Genomic DNA, 15,199 nt, shown 5'->3' with positions numbered 1-15,199 from the left:
CCCTTGTGGTCAAATATTGCGCTGCAGCTTTAACTTGTAAATACTTGCTCACAAATGACCATGGTATAAGCGAGATAATCCATTGCTAGCTCTGCATTAAAGGGGTCATGAACTGGATTATTTTATTTATAATGTCATAATTTAGAAACAAAAGGCATTTTTTCCTACCCTGATTTTAGCCTCTGATTTGAATGCTCTGTTTGAAAGGGTGTGTCTGCTGTGAGACTTCAGTGTGAACGCCCACTGCTGTGATTGGCTAACATCTTTACATATGAAAAGCTAGCATTACATGTTGAACTCGATCTCTCTCGAAATTTTTTACTACGTTTTCACTATTACAGCTATCGATATTAAAGAATTGTGTGAAGTTTTTAAAGGTTGCAGTGATGAGCATCTAGCAGATGACAGATAGTCTGTTGATCGCGTGAATGAAAATATCTTATCATTGCAACGCAATTTCTACACTCTCACGAATGCTTTCACCAAAGAACAATGTAAATATGATGTAAATACAGTAAGAGCTTTATTGTGCAGTGTAACAGCATCATTGATTTCATAACAAGTTTTGGCAAGTGTCCAGATAAACTCGCGCTGTGTGATTGACAGCTTAAGCGATTGGAAAGAGATCATTCTTTGATAACTTTCTGTATATATTCTAATCACAGTTTAAATAATATTATATTCATCCTACTAAGATAAACGATGTGAAGTTGATCTTTTAGTCACTGGCTTGATGTACTGATACATAAACCATATTGAACGATTTTGAGAGAAAGAGTATCTGTCTGAACTTGATTACACATCCGAAATCACTGATCACAAATCAGACATTGGAATAAATATCGTTACCTACATGTTTGTGGCGTTTCTGGCAGATCCATCTCATGCAAGTCTGTTTGCAAAGCCTGCGTCGAAACTACGACGTACAATCCACAGGGAAATGTACTGAATGCTAACAATCATATTGTTACACATTGTTGAGAAAAAAAAAATACTTTCCTAGCATTAGGATCCTTTAGAAGTTAATGGTATTGATCCTGTGTCGATCTTTTCTCGTTCTCATGTCACTATGCACTAACGCTCCAGTGGGCGGCACCAAAAACGCGGTGATGTAGACGTTGGCGTTGATCTTCTTCAAAGCGGTCTTTCGCTGCCCTGTGACGTCACACTTTTTTTTTTGTCTCCACTTTTGAGATCCTGTCGTTTTCTGGCCTTGGTTTCAATAAAAATAGTTTTTGGAATAACAAGGAAGTTTTGAAACTTACAGGGTATTTTTATAGTATAAAGAACTCTTAACTGTCAAAAGATCAAGGAAAATTTGAATTCTCAGTTTATGACCGCTTTAAACGATTTGTATGCACTCTGTATATGTGTGTATATATATATATATATATATATATATATATATATATATATATATATATACACACATTCATACACACATGTTTTTGTACCTCATCACAATTCTAAAGATTCTTCTCACTTATAAAAGTAGCCGATTCATCCATTTGGTCGAATCATCCAAGACTACAAGCTATAAAAACTAATTTCTGGCTGTAGTTTCTATACACTTTTGTTGTATGGAAAAGAGCAGCACATGAGGGTGAGTAGAGACTTTTTATTTGAATATAACTTTAATGATAATTAGGGTTTCTATCAACTTTGACAGACACGGTGGAAAGTGGCTGGGACCAGAATGTACACTCCAGAGCCAGCAACTCAGTCAGCATGTTAAGCCTTCATACTAGAGTATGTCTTGTCAGCATTCAGCAAAAGGCCAGACTCATTGGTTAACCTGCTTCAGCTGTTCAGTCATAAAAAAATAATAATAATAAAATAAACTGTCAGTTCTCACAGTGGTACTTTCTGTCTTTGGAGTGGTGATATGTGCCATTGTTAGAACACACATGCTCACCTTGCCAACATCCTGGATGTGTTCAGCATGGTTGCTGATGTCAGACTGCATCTGTTTCAGGAAAAGGGGAGCATGGGAAACCATACCCACTCGTAGAGGACGAGTGTGATGACTCGGTATACAAAGAGAACGGCTTCAACATTTACGTCAGCAACAATATTGCTCTGGACCGCTCCCTTCCTGACATCAGACATCCAAAGTAAGTATAGCGGGTTCTCACAGCATGTTCACTGTAACCAGCCTCCAGAGATGCACAGCTTGAGCTAGACATCAGTGTTCTAACGATCCAGGGCAGGCAATACTTATGCAATGTTTTTAATTAATGATTTTGTCCTAAATGAGGAATTAATTTAATTTGGATTGATTCATTTAATGATTTCAAGGCTTATTTATTTTTTGTTAGTGTACCTTTTGCTGTAAAATTGCTTAAAAACAAGGAAGAGCAGGCATAACCATAAGGTTTTTAGCTCATTTATTTATAAAATTGGGAGCATAAAGCTTTGAGATTTTATCTCAAGCATCTTTGACCATCAGTAGTCCCTGTCAATTATTGTCACAAACTGCTCTGACACAATTGAGGATCCGCATGTAGCTTTAAAAGGGTAATCCACAATCAAGTTAGAAATAGGCGAAGGGTCAAAACCACGGAGCAAACTATCCAAACAATAACCAGCCAGAAAACACAGGCAAACAGAGAAATCCAGGCAGAAAGTCAAAACCATCACGTGGGAAAATCAGAAAGAGTGCTAAGAAATGCATTGCCAACACTAATACGACTTTGCAACGAAAGAGTGAAAACACAGGTCTTATATAGGCAGGGCTTAACAAGCTAATAACAAGCTTATGACATAGCTGAACCTAATCACAACATAATGAGTCCAGGCAATGGGTTATGGGAATTAAAGTTCATCATGAGATAGCCCAGGAGTCGGGATGAGTGCCCTCTGGTGCAGATTATGGGCACTCCACCTGGCGGGTGTCACAATTATATATTGTTGAGAATAAAATTATGATCATAAAACATTTTCAACATTGGAGTATTTGCTGCTGAACATTCAGCTTTGCCACAACTGGAATAAAATACATTAAAAAATATATTCAAATAGAAAACAGTTATTTTAAACAGTAATGTTTCTAATATTTTACAATGTTACTCATTTTACTTTATTTTTGATAAATAATTCCAGCCCTAGTGAGCCTAATAGGCCGGGAGCCAGATCCACTCCTCAGGATGTTTTTTGCTACCTTTTTTTTCACTATTATTTCCTATTATCTTATACCTTGGGCCATCACAAGTTGATAATGACCACCCCCAACTCGGCCCCGTTTGGCCTCAGGGCCCAAAAAACACCCTTTTGGGGGAAAGCTTTTGGCGGAATTATGTAATTGTGAATATTAAGGTACTGCAGCTACATAAATGGTCATATAACGCTAAAATTTTGCATAGTGTATCCTGACACATAGGGGAAACTAGCAGAAAAAGATTCTGGGGATTGCTGCCTTTTTACTGTCAAATATCACCCTCAACAAACCCCAAAAGACAAAAAAATGTCTGTCCGCCTGACATATTGTCATCAAAGATGATCATTTGCAAGCATTTTATTATACATATAACTGCCACAAATGTACATGAAACATCCCAAGTTTATAAGCTTCAATTTAAGTCCAAGATGACCTTTCTATCTAGAGGATTACAGCTGGCATAACCAAAGTTCTCCACTGTACCTCAAATCGGAGAAAACGGAACTTTCAAGCATTACCATTCCATATGGGATTTTTGCATATGAACAATATATCTAAAAAGAGTTGAGACTTGACTTATCTACTGCTATACTATATGAAGTGAATTACATGAAAATTGAGTAATGTTATGCCCCTAGGTGGACTGGGGTCAGGGTGCAACATAGGGTACATTCACAACAAAATCAATTAACCAAATGTGAGATTTATTAAAGCCCACAAAGTACTTGCAACACAAGGAATAAAGATGACTCTAGTGTGCAGTCTGTTATCAAAAAGCCAACCTTCAATAGAGTAAACATTAGTAACCTTCTGTAAAGATAAACATTCTTTATAGCCAAATGGCGAAAATTCATTTATAAGAACATTTTCTAGCACAAATAACAATGAAAGGGTTTTCTTCTCCTTGCATGATCATTAGTATTAAAGCATAAAGCCAAAAAAGAGCAACAGTATTAGTGTGGTTCACAATCCATCCATTTAGCAAGATTTAAAGGAGGAAAGTCTGGTTTCAGACTTCCATCTAAATGAGCTCCTTGATGGATTGATCGTTAATTGTTCTTATAAGGCTCTGCACCATTACCTTCCTTTGAATGTCTCCACTGCCATGAATTTTCCCTTGGCAAGAACAAATTTCTATTTTACTCATGCACCAAAGAGTCAATGTCTGAAGGAGGACCAATTTGTTACAGGGTTGTCGATAGCTAAAATATAATTAATTTTGCCTGAACGGGCTTCAGCATCTGCTACTGGCTTGCAAAGCTTCCAGGCTTTGATAATGTGAATGAATATGAAGTCTTTAAACTATGTTTTTAGTGCCATTGCAAGGTTAAAGAATTTTTCCTGCTCTACGTCTTCTTGGTGAAAAAGTTTGTCTGTTGCTTTTCTGCTGTTAGCTGTAAAGTTGTGTAAACCCCTTACAAGCAACAGACAGTGTTCCGGTGAAGAGCCTGGTGTGGGGCTTTTATTTACATCCCCTATAAAAGCCTGTGGCGCTCAGTGTGGAACCTGCCAACAGACAGAATGTGAATAACTGTCTCAGTGCGAGAGCCAGCGTGCCAGTGTATTCACTTTTAATGCAGGTAACAGTGAAACACATAGATGCTGCTGCAGTTTAAGTGCTCAAAGCAAGCAGAAGGAACTGGACAGACTCCATGTTTTCTGAAGTGGCTGTGAGTTTTAAAAGCACACTTATATATAGGCCTTGTTTCACAGACAGGGCTTAGATTTAGCCAATACTAGACCTTAGTTCAATTAGGACATTTAAGTAGCTTTATAAACATGCCTTTGAAAGAAAAAGAAAAACATTACTGGTGTGTATATGGAGACAAACGATGGCACTGACATTGTTTTATATAAGTCAGTGCAATTTGCTTTCAGTTAAAACATGCATTTTAGTCTGGGAAATGTTAATATATAGGTTTAAACCTTTTCTCTGAAACCGGGGGACAGTCTTTTGAATAAAGCAAAACAAAAGCATACTATTGTCACGGTTCACCGTCTATCTTTGCACTACATTCCCCAGAATCCTCTTTGGCGCACATGTGATCACTCTCCCCGGAGTATTAACCACACACACCTGTGCACCATCAACTTTGCTTACTCACCTTTGCACTTGATTCACTGTAAATAAACTCACTTTTGAATTCACTTACCTCTGTCTCTGTGCCTGTATCCTGACAGAAGGCTTGACCAGCACCGCTATGAATCCTGCACAGCCCGAAGACCGCGCTTCCGCACACCCCACGGAATCCACTATTTTTGACCAGAACGGTAGTACTCTGGAGGAATTTGCTAAAGTTTACCTTCACCTTTACCAGGATGGGAGCTGGGATGAGTACTTTCTTCAGCAGCAGTTCTGTAGCGGGTTAGACAATCCACTCTCCCAGATACTGCTGTGGGATGATCTCGACCTACCTCTCATCAAATTCATTGACCCGCACGCTGTGGGTGTGTGGTTCCTCATTCACCGTGGGAGACATCCAGCACGATCGCCACGTTCAGCCCGATCCCCCGCGAATGTCACTGCGTGGTTCCAGATGGGCCATCTGGCCAAAATCTCGTCCCGCAGAGCCTTCCCCGCTGGTCCGGCCAAGCCCAGATCTTCACATCACACATGCAAAGCCAGTCTTCGAGCCAGAGCCAGCCCCAGGGGTTCCTCGCTTCCCAGCTGTTCAGCCAGAGACTCCCGTGTTGCCCCGAGCCCGAAAGCTGGTTTCTAACAGTAGGGACCTGGGGGCAAAAGTGGCGGATCCGGCGCTCAAATCCGTGCGATCAGCACTAAAATCAGCTTCCCTTCTCCGGTCCTCAGTCCCACCTCAGTCCCCTCCTTACTTCCACCTTCTGCCCCAGAGCTTCCTTCGCCGCTGGTCACGTCCAGCCCAGAGCTTCCTTCGCCGCTGGTCACGTCCAGCCCAGAGCTTCCTTCGCCGCTGGTCCCGTCCAGCCCAGAGCTACCTTCGCCGCTGGTCCCGTCCAGCCCAGAGCTTCCTTCACCGTTGGTCCCATCCAGCCCAGAGCTTCCTTCGCCGCTGGTCCCCTCCAGCCCAGAGCTTCCTTCGCCGCTGGTCCCGCTTAGCCCAAGACCCTCTTTGCTGCCAGATCTGTCACGGTTCACTGTCTATCTTTGCACTACATTCCCCAGAATCCTCTTTGGCGCACCTGCGATCACTCTCCCCGGAGTATTAACCACACACACACACCTGTGCACCATCAATTACCTCATCACCCAGCTCAATAAAACACTCACAGATACTTCACTCTTGGTCAAGCCTCCAACAGGAATAGACCATAACTATTCCATAAGTTTACCTTCACCTTTACCAGGATGGGAGCTGGGATGAGTACTTTATTCAGCAGCAGTTCTGGAGCTGGTTAGACGATCCACTCTCCCAGATACTGCTGTGGGATGATCTCAACCTACCTCTCATCAAATTCATTGACCGCACGCTGTGGGTGTGTGGTTCCTCATTCACCGTGGGAGACATCCAGCACGATCGCCACGTTCAGCCCGATCCCCTGCGGATTTCACTGCTGATTTTATGCTCATCAAAGCTTGCATTGTGAAATATTATTTTAACGTTTAAAAGAAAGCATTTATTTGAAATAAAAATATTTTGAAATCCCCATACTTTTGAACGGAAATATAAAGTGACAGTTACTACTTGCTACATTGTTACAAAAAAATACTTCAAATAATAAATTATTTTCCACAAAAATAGTAAGCAGCACAACAGTTTTCAGTGACAATTATAAGAAATGTTTCTTGACCACCAAATTAGCATATTAGAATGATTTTATCAAATAAATGTGTGCCTTAGTGAGCAGAAGCAATTATAATTTTCAAAAACATTAAAAAAATATTATAGAGTGAACAGTTGTGTGTGTATTACCTCTTGTAAAAATATATGCTTTTGTGTTTACTCCAAATGTACAAGTTTTGTTAGAAATGTACAAATTTGGTTTGTTGAAACAAGGCTAAAGTAAAGAAAAATACTGGCTGGTGGTTGTTTGAGGGCCTCAAGGACAGGAATTAAAAACCACATCCTAATGGTGACATGCATTTCTGGAAAAGCTCAAATCCTATAATATAGTGTTTTATGCAAATACATTTTATTTAATACCGATTCAGAGAATTTGTGAGATATACATGTTCCAGTAATACACATGACACTGTCTGGCTATTAGTATGCAAATGGCGTGCCTTTTTCTTCCTGAACTGTATTTCATTAGTAGACTGATCTGACAGGTCAGACAGGGCTGTTTTAGAATGCTGGCTCCTCTCCAGAATGCATTTGTGCACAATGCTGGATCTCTCTGTACTGTATTTTTGTTTTGTGTCATTTTTCCCCCCACCACCATTGGAAGTGAAATGTTAATAAACCATGCAGCGTCCTGAGAATGATTATTATATGGAGGTGTATGAATTAGGGCCAGCTTGTCAAGTTTGTCAGGGTGCTGAATTAGAGAGACCAGTGTGAGCCATAAAGTGCCACTTCATCTGTCGGTGCCGGCTTTGTTGGAGCTCAATTAGCATGCAGATTTCTGAATGCTTTATGAAAGCGCTGGGACTGAAGGACCTCTCAAAACATTGATTTATGATCTGAGCTCTGTCGCCGCTGCCTACAGCATTGGGGCAGCCCGCACCGGTGCTTTTGTTTTCAAATAATGTTTTTACAGTTTGACAAGATCTAGTGCAACAAGCGACAAGATTTATATTTCACACATCGCTGTTCTATGGAGGCTTATGCGATGTTTGGAGTGTTTCTTAAGTGTCTTACAATATGTGGATTATACGTTGATGCCCTGATTAAGCATTTGATGTAAAGCATAAGCAGTTCGTATTTGCCTTCCTCGCTCTCAATCTCACTGTCATTCTTTCTTTTCTGTAGCTGTAAGCAGAAGCTGTATCTTGAAAACCTGCCAAACACCAGTATTATCATCCCGTTCCATAACGAAGGCTGGTCCTCTCTGCTCAGAACCCTCCACAGCATCACCAACCGCACACCTGACCACCTGATCGCAGAGATCATACTGGTAGACGACTACAGTGACAGAGGTAAACAGAAGAGCATTTCTTTGTCTCTCAGAGCATCTGCTTGCTGGTGGCTTTCTGCACTAGCTGCTCAAAGTGAATGTTGAACGAAGCTTTGATAGTACCAGGTCCTTGAGTGTGTCATTTATTGAAGTAGACAGGGCTTTGTCAATGACCACTGAGTGACAATTATATATTATGTTATGATTGGTGTTTTATCAATTCGATGGGAGTTTTGACACTTGTAGGCTCCCTCAAAACTGGGTTTGACTGCTAAAAGGGTCCAACATTGCATATATATCTTTCACAATATAAATATATATATGTATTTATATATATATATATATATATATATATATATATATATGTATTTTTTTTTTATTTTTTATTTTTTTTTGTCTGTCATGTTCACTACATAGTGGTGGAAATTATATATTAAATATTTGTTGGACTCCTTTGTCTCATTAAGGCTAATTTAAACGTTAGCATTTTATGTATTAGTACATTTAAAGCACATTTAAACAGTGGTGCTTTCTTCATTAGGGCAATAGGGCAACGCACCACCATAGTGCAAAAGCGACGGATTTTTTCAAACACATTCAATGCTAGCCGTCACTGTAGACTGTTTGTTCTGCCTCTGGATTTTGTTGTTGTTGATGAACATAAATGTGATATATGTAGAATTTCAAACCTACGAGTATATTTTTTATGATAGCCGTTTTGTTTTTATTTATTTTTATTTTTTAGTTTAGTGAATTTACCTTCTTTAAAAATAATTATTTTGTTTTTAGATTTTAATGTTACAATGTTAGAATGTAATGTGATTTGATTGTACCACTTGTTTGCACATGATAGATAGACTGTAAGGCTTTTCATAACGTTCAATATGAACATTGTTTAAATTTTTTTAAATTAAATACAGATTTTTTTTTAAAATTTCAATAGAAAAAAATTAAATACTGAATACTTAACATTTTCACACTTTTTTAATTTTGACAAAATACAGCTGTATGCATAGTAAAACAAAAATATTCAAGTGATATTTACTAGGAAATTTTTCTCTACAAAATTCTAGCATGCTCCTTACTGACACTGTTACTTAAACAATTTTGAGGAAAAAAAGAAGGGTTGTAAATGATACCACATCTAAAGGGACAGTTGTAATATATGTACTTTTATATCCTTTTTAAATAAATTACAACTGTCCCTCAGGTGTGGCATAATTTGTTTTGTTTGTCTTTCTATATGTTTGTGTGTGTGTGTGTGTGTGTGTGTGTGTGTGTGTGTGTGTATCGAGTATATGCAACATTTATAAGACCGTTGTGTCAGTCTTTTAATTTTTAGTCTCATTGACCTTGAAAAGTAGAGCAAATTCTGCTCATTGTAAGACGTTTGGTAGTGGAATGCAGTAAGTTCAAGTCATCAGGAATGTGTCTTTGCTTTGAAACACATAGGGCTCGGTTGAGCACTATAGCACCAAATACTCCTCCTTTTGGAACAGCATCCCAATACCTTACACAATAAATCAATAAGAACATCCCACCGCACAATGCCCCTCTATACTACAAGACATCTCAGCCAATAGCATTCCATCTCCCAGCTGGGCATGATTCATTACTGTAGAGGATGATGGGAGAGCACAATAGTGAGCATGTACTCCACTCTGTTCCATTACAATACTCATGTCCAACTGAAATTACCTGCCATTAGACTGAGAGTCATCTTGCATCATTTGATATTTGATGATAAACAATGTTTTTCTTAAATAATTACACAGATTGTTGTTTATGTCAGCATGTAGCATTGTTGTTTTTTTTGTCAGCAACATAATGCAGTGTTTCCTAATTCATGTAAGGCCATCTGCAATGTTTAACGTGTGTTTGTCTGTGTGTATACTGTGTGTAAGAGACAAACTCTGCTATGCTAATCAACGCAAGCCCATTGGTCAGTTCCCTTTGATGATGAGCTCATTTGAGATGCAGATTCTCTCAACAGATTTTTGACCTAGAGCAACAGTAGCAATGAACTCTCAAAGCATTGAAAATGTCAATTTTCTGGCATTTCATTGCAGTGATTTGAAAGCAGATTCACTGAAAAAGCACTAAATCTCCTGTGCATTCGTCAAGTGCTCGTATGAGTCATTTATGTGGTTTAAAGAGTTTAAAGAGAATTTTTAGCCAGATGCATTGCTTACTCTCTGTAACAAACATTTGTCAGTTTCCTTAGATCTCTAGCAATGAGAGGTAATTCCACCAGCCAGTATACAGAAAGAATGAATGAGCTTTCCAGTACTGCAAAAATGATTTGGTAGTTACGTTTCACTCAGACTAAAGATTGACCAATAATGTCCAAGTGTATTTGAAAGGAAATAAGCACCTGTCAGTAGCGTCATCGGTCACTCTAACTGCACTCTCTCTACACACACAGACGGTTTTGTGCAGCTGGTGGCCTATTTTTCTGGACAGTTGCTTTAGAAAACGTTCAGTACCATCAATCACTACAGCCAAAAGCGAGAGCGAGATCTAATTAACATAGAGCAGAGGACAGTCCAGAATGACTGAGAGAGAGCCACACTTCTGCCACTCATAATCACTGGCTCTGACCAAACCCAGATATGAAGTGGATATAAAGTGGGCTGAAGTTAGTCTCCCCATCTCCTTGTGTTCTCTTTAGTTCCACTCATGGTATCCATTAGCCCTATGGATGATATAGAAATGTCAGTGTTTTTCAGACTTTTTAAAAATATTTGATCTCAATATGCATGTATTTTCTTATTCTATTCAAAAAAGGAGCTGAGCTTTCAACCAAACAGCCACTGTAGCTTTGGTAACACTTTATTTCGATGGTCAGTTAACTCTCATTAGAGCATTAGTAGACTGTCTGCTTAATATCTGCTAACACTATATGTTGATGGTCCTTCAACAGACCTTCTACTGACTATAAGTAACTTTGCAACTGCATGTCCCTAAACCCTACAACTAACCCTAACCTAACAGTCTACTAACGGTCTACTACGACATCTACTAATGCTCTAATGAGAGTTAGTTGACATGTAGTTGACAAGTCAATAGTTAGTAGAATGTCTAAAGTAAAGTTGACCATAGAAATAAAGTGTATAACCATATTAAAATACATGGTAACGCTTTAGATCACAGTCCATAAAGCACTGCGTAATTAAGATGAATTTACAGCGTAACTTTCGGTAATTATAGTGTACCTACTTGCATGTAAGTATAAGGGAACAATATGTAAAGTTTGGGGAATAAATGGGTAACAACCAGGAGAATAAAAAAAATATATATACTGTAAGTATTATATAACTAAGGTTCTACTATTATGATACAACAATCTTACATTGGGAGCAATTTTGCGAGAACATACACTGTGTACCTTTTGTAATAATTGTGTAAAAATACAAACTGTATAGGCTTTTTTTAAATTACTGGCTAAATATCTATACATTTATATTTTTTATATAGCAAAAGTGCGGATATTTAAGTTTGGGCTTACATGTTTCAAGGCAAGTAAAGCTAAAACTATTGCATTTTTTTTAAATACTGGGAAACATACTCTTGTTCCATGCAATAACAGGGTAAGCGTGACATTGCGTAAATTACAGTGGTGTTTGTCACCCTCTTGTTCCATGTAGTTACAGGGTAAGTACAATAAAAGTACATACACAATCTAATATCATCCATTGGGGTCGTATGGATTACTACAGTTATTGCAGTATGTGCGGTTTGAAGCTCCAACTTTTAGGAACACATGAACTTGCATTATTTGTATTCCCAGAGATGTATTTTTTTTCCTAAAAACCTTAATTTGTGTTAACCTGAAGAAGGAGATTCGTATACATTGGATGGCATGAGGGTAAAAGATGAGTAAATGGTGATGACGTATTTCTGGGTGTACTGCATTTTATTTTAATACATAATACAGAATACTGCCGTGCAAAGGCAAAAGACCGTAACTTCGTTTTTGGTCGAAAATTAGTTATTGATATTTTTGGCACATTCAAGACCTCCTTTATCATGTGGATTAGTATCTTGATTCAATTCCATTGTTTTTTCGAGAAAATAATGGGTTGTCCTAACAGTAACTTCCAAAAGCCCATGAAAAACCAAGGTCACTGTAACACCAGTTACCGCTCTTTGACTTTGTTTTGGAACGCTCATATTGAGTTACGGTACTCTGCCTTTGTTTAGCCATGCGTCAATATGAAGTTACTGTGCCGGCGTTCTATCAAATAATGCTACCTATCAGATTGTACAGTGTTCTGCCTTTGTTTTACTCTCCATTAAAATATTAATTATGGTGTAGCCTGTGTACTTTGTACATCTGCCATCAGTCCCTGTAACTTCTGACCTACATTTAGTATGGTCTGAACCCGCTCAATCGACAATCGTGCGATATCGATCGCAAAGGATATATGCAGAGTTGACAGAAAAATTGTACTCATGCCATAGCAGATGAATACAACAAAGAACTAAAGCCCCGCCTCACCCAGTTCGGATAGCGGACCTGGTTGAAACAATCATGCATCTAGCTGGCAGAGTGCCAAAACTTTGCCGGCACCTTCAGCACCGCCCAGAACATAGTTGTGCATAGCCTACAACATAATGAAGCAAGATGTGGTGCATGCTGGTGCATACAACATCAGCTGTTACAAGCGGGTAATCACAGCGTCCGGAATAAATCCGCAGGACGAGCGAAGTGCACAAGCACAATAATAGGGCCTTATGCCACTCGGTACCAATTGAAGATACTATGGAGGTATTTTGTCATGTCTAATGTATTAATAATGCCACCAGAATGCAACCAAAGCACAGGATAGCAATAAGTAGATGTCTATAAGTAATTGTAATTTATACAAAATAAATGCCTTGATCTCTAGATTTTGTACAGGTGTTAATATAATGATTTTGTTAAAGGTGATCAGCAACCAAATATTGATAATGTGGAAGTTACTGCCTTTTGATTTGGCATGACTTCTCACTTTTTGCTGACAATACAAAGGCAGAGTACAGTTACTTTAAAATAATGGTCAAAAATTAAGTTTGAGTTTTTTTATGTAGATAATTTGCATTACTAAAACATCTAATTGCCAGATTTCCAGTGTCCTACCTATAATTAATTTGGCGAGACAACTAAAAACCTTTAAAGTCATTTTTCTCAGTTCAAGTTACGGTCTTTTGCCTTTGTAGGGCAGAATAGCAAGAGACATGATTTCTTCTTCAGATTCATCAGTGGAAAGAAAGAAAAAGAAGAGGAACAAAAGGAATAAGCCAAGCAAGAGAATAAAGGGGGGACAAAACATGCTACTTTCAGTCAAGACTTAAGGATTTGAAATTAATTGTTGATTTAAAAAAAGCAGTTTTAAACGAAAAAGAATTGTTGTAAATCTGTTGTTCCCTTTCGAGGGAACTGGCGCTGCGTCGAGAATCGACACATTGAGGAACGCCTTCAGCGTGACGCGTCTGAAGCCTGTATGGAACTAGTCCAATCTTGATTGGTGTTGCTTCATGACGTCAGCCGTGACGTCGCATGTGACGGTGAGCGGAAGCTATAAAAGGGAACCGGATCAAAACAATGGCAGCTTTCTGTTCTTCAGCAAGCGGGCTATGTCAAACTGTGTGTCTTATTTGGTGTTGTTTGTTCGGTAAAGGTACTAATGGAATAGACTAAACAATTCAGGCAGTGTGCGTCCCCTTGTCCGCGTTATTTAAGCGAGGGTGACACTCACGTGCTTTGTGTTGTTTGTCTTGGAGCGGAGCATGCACGGGCAGCGCTCGAGGGCGCTGTCTGTGCGAACTGTGAACAATTGCCCATGAGAACGCTCCGCTCCCGCCTTGGTCTGTTCGATGAATCAGGCCAGGCACGCGCTCCCCATGGATCAGGTCCCGCTTCTGTCGATGCGGCGCGGCGCTTGCATTCATGGGGATCGCAAAGGGATCTGGCTGAGGATGTTGAGACGGCTTCGGCCCTTTCTCAACATTCATCGGCCAGTTCCCATGGTCTCGCTCGCAAGGTGGAAGCCCGCCCAGCGGCTTCTTCCGCCCGCGAGAGGGACCCGATGTTCGAGCTATCTGGTTCTGAGGGATCAGATAGTTTTGAACATCGAGGCAGGTGGATGTGAAACTCCATCATCACATTCACCTGCCTTTGAGGAGTTGCTGGAGGTTGTGACCCGGGCTGTGGGTAAATTAAAAATCGAATGGCCCCTAGATAAGCAGGAAGCGACGAGAAAAAGCAAGCTTGATGAGCGCTTCCTGCAAGCCCGGCCACAACCTTCACGTCGGAGTCTCCCATTTTTTCCCGATCTCCACACCGAGGTGTGGAGACCGTGGGACAAGCCCTTCTCCTCTCGTCTCCCTAGCCTCAATGTCCATATATATTCGAACGTAATGGGTTCGAGGGAGGGGGGCTATGGGACGATGCCTCGGGTCGAAGAGAATTTTGCAACCCATCTCCCGCCCGATGCTGCATCGTCTCTGAGGGCTCCGACGCTTCCCTCCAAGCCCTGCCGTACCACCTCGGCGCTTGTTGGGAAGGCATACATGGCGGCAGGTCGGGCTGGTGCGTGCCTGCACACTATGGGGCTTCTGCAGGCGTACCAGGCCGACCTCCTTAAGGAGGTGGACGACAGCGGGGAGGTCTCGTTCGACGACATCAGAGAAATGCGTCGATCGGTCGACCTGTCTCTCCGTGCTACCAAAGAGACGGCCCGCGCCATTGGCCGATCTATGGCAGCACTGGTAGCCACGGAGAGACACCTGTGGCTGAATCTGTCGGGCATCGGGGAGAAGGACAGGGCTTTCCTCCTCGATGCCCCGATTTCGTCTTCTGGCCTCTTCGACGCAGTCGATACTGTCGTCGAGAGGTTTCAGGAGACAAAACGACACTCAGCCGCTCTCAAGCATTTCATCCCCCGCCGTCGTTCCAAGTCTCATGGGTCTGCTGCCAGGGGGCAGTCCCATGAGGCCACCGCCAGCTCCTCACACCAGCAGCAG

The 15,199-nt window shown here is 40.4% G+C and overlaps 1 protein-coding gene across 1 annotated transcript in view; it reads left to right on the top strand.

Moving 5' to 3' along the window:
* The window catches only part of galntl6 (polypeptide N-acetylgalactosaminyltransferase like 6), a 270,294-nt gene that overhangs the window by 65,740 nt on the left and 189,355 nt on the right, over positions 1-15,199 (top strand). Inside the window, exons 4-5 of the mRNA XM_077246669.1 lie at positions 1,976-2,114; positions 8,047-8,213. Coding sequence (XP_077102784.1) covers positions 1,976-2,114; positions 8,047-8,213 — 306 coding nt within the window. The remainder of the gene's footprint in view (positions 1-1,975; positions 2,115-8,046; positions 8,214-15,199) is intronic.

Source organism: Siphateles boraxobius, unplaced genomic scaffold (assembly GCF_051911475.1).
Source record: "Siphateles boraxobius isolate OS27281-9 unplaced genomic scaffold, OSU_SipBor_1 29, whole genome shotgun sequence".
Classification (NCBI taxonomy): domain Eukaryota; kingdom Metazoa; phylum Chordata; class Actinopteri; order Cypriniformes; family Leuciscidae; genus Siphateles; species Siphateles boraxobius.
The sequence above is the reverse complement of the archived record's forward strand: the minus strand, read 5'-3'. Positions and strand labels throughout refer to the sequence as shown.